At 58.2% G+C, this 9,230-nt stretch overlaps 1 protein-coding gene across 4 annotated transcripts in view; it reads left to right on the forward strand.

Moving 5' to 3' along the window:
• Positions 1 to 9,230, forward strand: part of Septin9 (septin 9) — a 165,952-nt gene that overhangs the window by 100,093 nt on the left and 56,629 nt on the right. For all 4 annotated transcript variants that reach the window (XM_010618478.3, XM_010618474.2, XM_010618479.3 and 1 more), the window contains one exon: positions 718 to 1,353. In XM_010618478.3, the coding sequence (XP_010616780.1) occupies positions 718 to 1,353 (636 nt within the window). The remainder of the gene's footprint in view (positions 1 to 717; positions 1,354 to 9,230) is intronic.

A 9,230-nucleotide genomic window follows, 5' to 3' on the forward strand; every position in this document is an offset into this window, starting at 1 on the left:
AAAAAAAAAAAAAAAAAAAAGTAAAGGAAGCACTGGACATAGCAGAGGCGAAAGCTGTGTTTGCTTTTGGAGGAAACAAGGCAGGAAGGAAGAGCTGCCAAACATGGCCCCATCCAGCTGTTGCTGGGGACTGGCAGCTGTCAGCCCTTTTCCCTGGGGGCAGGGGAGGAAACCGTGCAGACCCAGGTAATCCTGGGCTCTGGGTTGAGGCAGGAGCATTGGGCTGCTGTGCGGAAGGAGCTGCAGAATGTTCCTACCACGTGGCTGTGCTCTGTGCGGCCCAGCAGCTGGTTCTCATTTGTGGCTGTGGGGACACAAGGATGGCGACTTCCTGGGCACTTTCCCGATGTTCAGAGGGTGCAGACCTGGATGGAGGTGGCAGCAGGATGAGCTGGCGGGAGCACTGGGCCACAAGATGATGCGTCCTGCATGGCCAGCATGTGGGCAGGGCCAAGCTCAGCTGGTGTGGACAAGCTGGGCAGCCTTGGCATTGGTGTCAGGCTGACCAGTAGTCTGCCGGGCACATCGCTCAGGTGCCCTCTGCCTCTGCTTTTCCATTTATACCAAGGAAATAATATTCTCTGTGTCACAGGTTGTTGGGGGAATAAATGTGACCCACCTCGGTCAGCTCAACACCTCGCCACTGCGTGTTCTTCGGCACCAACCACACTCTGTGTCCCACGCTTACCTCTCACTGCGTCCTGCTCTGTCTTTCAGCCTTGAAGAGATCTTTCGAGGTTGAGGAAGTCGAGCAGCCCAACTCTACCCCGACCCGGAGGGTCCAGACTCCGCTGCTCCGCACCGTGGCCAGCTCCACTCAGAAATTCCAGGAGCTGGGTGTGAAGAACTCAGAGCCCACCGCCCGCCATGTGGACTCCCTAAGCCAGCGCTCCCCCAAGCCCTCCCTGCGGAGGGTTGAGTTCTCAGGGCCCAAGGCAGCCGAGCCGGTGTCAAGGCGCACAGAGCTGTCCATCGACATCTCCTCTAAGCAGGTGGAGGCCTCGGGGGCCTCCGGGCCAGCACGGTTTGGGCTCAAGAGGGCGGAGGGGTTGGGCCACAAGACACCAGAGCCAACACCTCGGAGGACGGAGATCACCCTCGTCAAGCCCCAGGAGTCAGCGCACCGCAGGATGGAGACGCCCGCCTCCAAGGGCCCCGAGGCGCCCATCGCCCCTGCCACTGACGCAGCCCCCAAGAGGGTTGAGATCCAGGTGCCCAAGCCAGCTGAGGTGCCTGTCTGTCCCCTCCCGTCCCAGACCCTGGAGAATTCCGAGCCTGCCCCAATGTCCCAGCTGCACAGCAGGCTGGAAGCCAAGCCAACCTCAGCTGAGGCCCTGCCCAGGAACCAGGAGGGTGAGTGACAGAGCATGGGGACCCCGAGGCTGCAGGGTTGGGGCTGGGGCTTTGCTGTGGGGTCCTGGAAGAAGCTGAGTGGCCGTGGGGGAGAAAGGCCTGAGTATGTAGAGTGATGTCCCAGGGCTCAGAGAAGTGTCACTGGCTCCCTGTCCTTGGGGCCCACACAGAAACGCAGCCAGTGGGACACCAGTGAGGCTTTGTCAAGAATCTCTGGGTTGCCAGGGCCTCCAGTGTTGGTTAGCACGGGCCATGCTGGCCCCTATGGTGTGGTCCTGGGACTGTGAGGGCCAGAAGGCTTGAGAGTGGTGCTTCAAACAGGAACTGCTGTGGGATCCTCCAGGGGCCTGGGTCGCAATGGGCTTGAACCCTGCAGAAGGGCTCCGTTCTGGTGACTGCTGGGCTAGCGGGTGGCCTAACAGAGGCAGGGCCTGCAAAGAGGAGTTGGGCTGCCTGGGAGGAGAGGCCTCATGTTCCCCTCCAGTTTGCACCAGACAGTGTTCTTGTGTTGATGGTGCCCGGCCCTCATCCTCCTCCCCTTCCTCCACAGTGGGGGGTGGTCGTGGCCAAGGACACGGATACCTTGCAGAGCTCGAGCCTCTGCCCTAGGATTGCATGGCCGAGGGCTCCCCGGACCAGGGGACGGTGACACTTGCTCACAGCTCTGTTTCGGGGGAGGCAGGAGAGGGACCAAGCAGTACCCTTGTAGCACACCCAACTCGGAGTTATGTGGTGTGGAGAGCTTGCAAGGGACATGGTGCCACACCGTGGGGACAAAGGGCCGAGGTAACTAGCCCTGCTCAGAGGTGTGCCGCCCTGCCTTGAGTCCCATGGGACATGTCAAGAGTTCTCAGCCCCTTCAAAGTCAAGTTCATTTCTGGGTTTAGAGTCAGAATTCCATAAATGTTCAGTAAGTGTTCTTTGGCTTAGACAACCCGAACAGTTTGGTTTTTTATTTACCTTGTTATTACTATTTCTAATGTAGCGAATACACGTAACATAAAATTGACCATCTTAGCTGTTTAGAAGTGTGAAGTCCATGGTGGCAGGTGTATTTGCAGTGTTGTGACGTCATCCCCACCATCTGTCCCCAGAACTTTTCACATCCCAGGCAGAAACTCTGTCCCCGCTTAGTACTTTCTCCCTGTTCCTCTGTCCCCTGGGCACCAACAGACAGACCTGCTTCCCGTTCTGTCTCTCCAAGTTTGCCGGCTCCAGGGGCCTCACAGAAGTGACATCGTACAGCATGTGCCCTTTCGTGTCTGGCTCTTTCCCTTCCCATGATGCCCTCTGTTCTCACCCGCCTTGTAGGATGTGTCAGGACTTCCTTCCTTCCTAAGGCTGGGGCACTCTGTTGTATGTATGGGGGCACATTTTCCTACCCTTCATCCCCTGATGGACACCTGGGTTGCTTCTGGCTGCTGTGAAGCTGCTGCTCTAGCTTGGGTGTGCACACAGATCCTTAAGTCCTGGCTTTCGGTTCTTTTGGTTTTCCTTTGGGAACAAGGATTTTCCGGTGGTCAGTAGATACTGGAAGGAAGCCTGGTGTTTGGGTTCAGCGGGGCGTGGAGCCCAGGGCTTCTAATGCGCTACTGAGCACAAAAATCACCTGTGCCATTTAAGCATGCGTGCTTGACTTGGCAGCCCTGGGGCTGAGAACTCTGCATTTCCCACGGCACCAGGCATCGGACTGCACTGTGAGCAACCAGGGCCTCATGGGCCTTTAACGCCTCTTCCCAGCATTGGAAATGTGTCTCTGTTTCTCCCATCTCTCCAAACTTGACCCTCTAGAGCTCCCTACCCATCAGGCCGTACTCGGTTGTGGGTGCAGGTGTCATGGTGTCGGGACAAAGGCGCGGGCAGTATGTGCAGAGAGGCAAGGGCCACTTCCTGTCCCTCATGGTCTTCTGTGTCCGGGGCCTTTGTCTGATGCGCCACCGGATACACCCCTCCCGGGCTGAGGTGTTCGCACTCTGCTGAGTCAAACAGGATGTGGTTGGGACAACATTGGCCCCAGATCTCTATGACAGCTGGAGCTGGCTGCAGCAGCGGGAGATGGTGCAGGCTCTGAGGCACAGCCTGGGCATCGGCTCAGAGTGGCACAGCCAGGGGACACGTGAGAGGATGCGGGTCTTCCTCCAGTGGACACTGCTTGGCCCCTGTTTCGCAGAGGACAGAGCTTAGCTACGGGTGGGACGGTGAGGGGCAGTGAGAGGATGTCATGGGAGCCTGCCTCGAGCTTGGGTTGCAGCCAGGCCTGGGCGGGAGGGAAGCTCTCCGAGCCCGTGCTGGTGGAACGCCTCTGTGGGTGGAAGGTCAGAGTGCTGAGAGCAGACTGCATCACCCCACTGGGGACCTAAACTGCTGTGCCCGAGAGGGACCCAGCCTGTGGGGTCCAGCTCCTGTGGACAGTGTGGAGTGAGCCAAGGTGCTCCTCTCCTCCGGGTCCTGGTCTGAGCTCTCTGGGCGTCCTCCAAGGTCCCTTCCTTTTCCCTCTTCCTCTCCTTTGGTCACAGCCTGTCCCATCTTCTGGGCCTGGGTCCTACTTCCCCTCTGCCTAGCTTCCTGCCTGTCTTTCCTGCAGGCCCAGCTCTTACCTCTGCCCTCCATGGAGGCTGGGCTGGGGGCCCCTCTCTGAATGCTCTCCTTGGCCACCTTGGCCCTGCCCTGGGATACAGCTGCGTCGTGTGGGCAGGGTGGGGAGGGCCGACAAGTCAGCTTTGTGTTGCTGTGACCAAACTTGAGAATTTAGGGAGGGAAGTTTATTTCAGCTCATGCTTTGGGTGCAGGACCAGCGGGCTCTGGGCTGTGTGTGGGGCAAGGTGGCTGACCTAAGGCAGTCAGGGCAGGAGGGGGAGACAGACAGACAGCGAGGAAGGGGCTGGGCATGAGATGCGGTGCCCAGGGACACAACCCAGTGAGCGCTGCCTTCGTCTCTGTTTGCATCCCTTCCCAAGGGCGCTGAAGTTTATGGAGCCATCGTGGGTGAATCTACTGCTAGTGCCCTCGAGATCCGGTCTCCTTGAATACCCACCTCCGAGCCCTTCCTCGACCATTCCGGGGTTCTCCATGCCCTTGGGTCAGGCTCTCAGCCCCTCTGTTTCCATCTCTAGGATGGGGTCTCCTGGGTCCCAGCCTGAGCCCCAAAGCCATCCCCACCCGAGCCTTCACCAGCTCCCTCACCTACGCACTGCTCCCCAGTCTCGGGGGCCCCTCAGCCCTGACTCTCATCCTCTTTACACCATTGCATCCCTCAAACTCCGACACATTTTTCTCGAGGCTGGAGGTGGCCTCACTTCCTCTGACTCCTAGGCTCTTCTGCGTCTTTCTCCTGTAAGGACCTGGTGTTCAGCTTGGGACATAAATTTGCTCTGAGCCTCCTTCCCTCTGCTGGACTTCTTTTTGATGTAAATATAGCCTTTTCAACTGGCAAAAGTGATACCCTACCCTTTTCCTGAAATGCAGAAATACAGAGAGTGGAAAGGAGCTGGAACTTCCTGTAAGCCAGTGATATCCACATTTGGCTATGTATTCGTCACAGTTCTTCCCCCTCACTCCCTAGGGCCCAGGTTTCTTGAGGGACTGTTGTCTGTACTTTCATAGAGAATCCCAGGAGACAGCATAGTAGGTGCTCAATAAAAGAGTGTTGGAATGGCCTGCAGGTGATGAGTTGGGGACAACTCTGGGTGGCTCTTGCAGGTGGAGGCAGGGACCCGTGGACCCCCATGGGCTCCCAGGGACGGAGAAGATGCTTTCTCTCACTCATCCCTGCAGGGTTAGGAGTGCAGTGGATGTGCAGAACACTCCATGGGCTCTCTGGGCAGGATGTTGGCTGGAAATGGGGTTCTTGGCGGGGTCGGCGTTTGAAGGGAGGAAAGCGGTAGTCTTAGCTGGCTGAAAGCAGGAGAGGGAGCGGGAGCCACAGGCGGTCTGAGTGCCCACCTCTAAGCTTGTGAGGCCTGAGCTCTGTGCTGCATGCAGGGCCCGTGGTCCGAGGTCCAGCCTGCCCCTGAGCCTGCCGCCCTCCTTGTGGCCCTCCGGGTCCTCGTAGTCCTCTCTTTCTCTGGGCAGGGCTGGGCTGCAGAACCTAAACGCAGCCTGCGGGTGGTGGCTGGCTCCACCCCCCCAGGCCCCCCCCCACCCCGGCTCCAGTGACAGCAGCTGAGGCTGCCTTATAAGGGAGGTGCGCTACTTTCTGGGGCCTGCAAGTTGGCTGATGTCCTGGGCGGGTCCCAGCCCCGTCTGGAGCTGGCATCTTCCCTCCAGCCTCAGTTTTGCAGCTGAAGAATGGGGGGAGTCAGGGCTACTGCTCGCGTCCCTGCTCCCCGTTGTGCCAAGGTGGGCGTTTCCTGGGGTTGCTGTGACCATGGGCCTGAGGTCGGCCCTGGGGTGGCTGTGACCAAAGTGTCTCACAATGTCTAGAGGTCCTCCTGGTTGTGGGTGACAGGCGGAACATGGTTCGTTGCATGGGAGACGCGGCCTGTCTGCCTCCCAAAGCCCCCTGGTCAGGCCCTGTGTTCAGGGTGGGGACAGACAGGGACTAATGGGGTAGGCACTCAGGATGACATCTGCAGGTGTGGTGTGCGGGTTCATGGAAGCACAGAGTTCCCTGAGACCCGGAGTGGGGCAGGGAGGTCTGCCTGAATGTCACCGTAGGCCAGGGAGGTGGGGTAGTGAGTTCCAACGGGCAGGAGAGGACTTGCTGTGTCCCCCAGAGGCTCCCGGGTGAGCGTCGGAGTGTGATATGGGAGAGGTTGGCTGGGGTAGGAAGCTCCTGAGGCCCAGAGACAGCCCCGCCATGCGCGCCACAGGTCCCTCCGACCTCATTGGTCCTGGGGAGCGGAGCCCTCACGTGTGGCCCTGCCTCGGCCAGGCCTGCAGAGTCCTCTGTGAGGGTCTGCGATATTCCACTTCTGGAGAGACAGACACAGCCGTGTCCCAGGATGGTCCTTCCTCCTGGGCTGCAACCTGGAAGTTTAGCGTGACCAGCCTTGGGAGTGCCCCAAGCTTGCCTCCTCTGGGATGGACCCTTTCTTTCCCCCATCTCAGATCGGGGCCACCCCTTCTCTAGCTGTCCTTGTGGCTGTTCATGAGCTGGGGGGTCTGGAACAGGAGGGCCCTCATGTTGGGGACAGGAGGCCCCATGGGGGAGGAGTGGCCAGGCCAGGTGGGTCTCCTTCAAGGTGGGGCATGGGTGGGGCAGAGAGGACAGATCCTGGCTCTGGGGCCCAGGACAAAGTTCCCTTCCCCTGGCCAGCCCGCCCAGCTGTCTGCCAAGCCCGGGCGCAGTGGTGAGGGAGCGGGAATTCGGCCGGCAGCTGGGGAATACCTTAAATAGAGCTGGCCCTGCTCACCCCCTCCATCTCTGTGGGCCCAGACACATGGCAGTGGGTGAGGCGCCCCCCCACCCCGGGCTCGACCCAAGAAGCCAGAGCAGTTGCCAGAGGAAGAGCCCGGCCCGCCTGTGTCTGCAGCTCCAGCCCCGGAGCAGCTGCCAAGAGTGGGATCCACACGGTGTAGCTGTCAGGGCGGCCCCAGCCACATGCCACGCTCTCTCTGGGTGGCACAGACAGAGGGCACATTCAGCACCTGCCCTGAAGGCAGCCCCCCAACAGGCCCGGGTTCCCGGGGAGGCACCGCATGGCACTCGCTGGCCCGCTGCCGTGCGACCCCTGTGGGGACTTCCCGGGTCACTGAGCCTCCTGTGACCCTCAATGGCCAATGCACAAGGGTAGCTCTGGTCCAGGACCGACCAGGGGGTAAAAGTGGGTCCAGAGAATGCGGAGAATTCCCAGTGTGGCTTCCCTGCTCCTGCCCTGCAGCTGCCGCTGGGCACGGCTCTGTGGAGAACCCTGCTGTCATCGGCTGCCCTTCAGAGAGGGGAAGTGAGCGGCACTTGGGCACCCAGCCGCTTAGCCAGTTTAATCAGTGTGGGGCAGGCTGGATCCACTCTTTGGCTTCTGACGGCGAACCTTCCTCTACTGTGATGGGCCCCCGCCCGGAACCTGCAGCCCAAAGTGGCCCTGGATATCCCCAGTTTCGTCCCCTTCCTTCCAGGGGGCCAGAGGTTCCTGTTCGATCAGCTGGAAGCCACTTCCTGGGCCGTTCGTGTGTCTCTGTCAAAGGCAGGAGTTGTGGGCCTTGGCCTCAGCCTGCGTCTGCCCACCCGGGACCTAACAGTTTCCCCCTGTGGCCCATCAAGGGCGTCATTCTCCACACGGCGTCCTCAGGATGAAAGGAAAACTCCTAGAGTAGGGGCCAGCATTGGGGAGAATTCTATTAAACAAGGCTGTAAGTGAAAACCAGGCATGACCCTTATTTAACAAAGGGGGATGACAGGTCCCCAACCGCACAGCGTTTTCTGTAATTACGGGGTCCTCAACTCCCAGATCCTGGTCCTTGCTTCCTGCTCACACCTGCTGTCTGTGTGCAAACTCTCTGCCCTGTGTTGCTGGCTCCCACTACCCTCTTGCATTTGCTCCTCTCATCCCAAAAAGCAGTGCCAGGTCATTCTTAGAGAGCAAAAAATAAAGATCTAGGTCTAGAGAGGGAAAGGAGAGCCTGCCTTTCCTTCCCACCTCTCCTAAGGGTGGCCCATGTTGACAGCAGGCGGTGCCCTTTAGTATTTTGTGTGTGTGTGGACCTCACTCAGGGCTTCTATCAAAGTCCGTGTTGCAAAGGACCAGGCCGAGGCCCAAGAGTCGAGCGCCTGGCCCTGGGTGCCAAACTCAGCACTGTGAAGAAAAAAGAAGGAAGAGTTTATATGTAAATATCATGCAGACATCTTGAGAGCAAAAGTAATCCAGCTTCTGCCGCTTGCTTTTTATTTTTTCCACGCAATAACATTGTGCGTGGCTTTGTGGGTAGCAGTATAGTTTTAGAGCACCCCCCTTTTTATCCAGTTCTGGGAGTGGAACCCAGGGCTTTGCACTCTCTGGGCAGGTAGGATAGGCAGCTCATTCCTCTAACCAGCGAGTCCCAGGCTGTCTGTCACATGGCCCTGCTGCTCTTGTCTGGCTTTTCACGATGGTCAAGGATCCTCACGCTGGCGTTTGTGCCTGTGACTGTGGGATTGGCCCCTTAGGAGTGGGGTTTTGGCGTCAAATGTCCTGTGCGTGTAACATTTCGGTCCATGTCCCCAAACTGACCTCCAGGGAATCCACACCAGCTTTTAGCCCAGCATAGAGGGGAGACTGGGTGTCTGAGGGGTGTCCTGCGTGGTGTCTGCTCCAGAAGTCCGCTTGATGCTACAGTGACGTGAAATAATTGGCTGGCAAAGGAAACAGTTTATTCTGGCTCACAGTTCCGGGGTTCTGCTCGGGGCTGGTAGCTCTGGGGAGGGGGCGTGTCACGGTGGGATCATGCCCTGGAGCAAACCAGGGGAAGCAGAGAGCCGCCAGCTCCCCCAGCGACCTGGGAACCTTCCACAGGCCCACTTCTGAAAGATCCTCAGCACCGCCCAGTGGCACCACCCTGTGGACCAAGCCGCTAACTCATGGGCCAAACTAGGAATCTTAGTTAAGCGAGAGACGTTCTTTTGTATGTTTACAGGCCAAGGACTGCGCGTTCCTCTTGCAGTTGGATTATTTCTTTGCTGATTTTTTTCTTCCCTTCCTTCTTTCCTTCCTCCTTCCCTCCTTCCTTCTTTCATTTTTCTTTTTGTAGTGCTGGGGATTGAGCCCAAGGCCTCAAGTATGCTAATAAGCAAGCAACCACTGAGCTGCACTCCCAGTCCTTTTGTTTTATTTTAAAGGAAGGCCTTGGTAAGTTGCCCAGGCTGGCCTCTTGCTTTGCTTTTCTAGTAGCTGGATTACAGGTGTGCACCACTGAAGCCAACATTTCTTTATCTTTTTTTTTTTTTTTTTTTTTTTTTTTTT

Source organism: Fukomys damarensis, unplaced genomic scaffold, assembly GCF_012274545.1.
Source record: "Fukomys damarensis isolate Sample0158 unplaced genomic scaffold, DMR_v1.0_HiC HiC_scaffold_23, whole genome shotgun sequence".
Taxonomy (NCBI): Eukaryota; Metazoa; Chordata; class Mammalia; order Rodentia; family Bathyergidae; genus Fukomys; species Fukomys damarensis.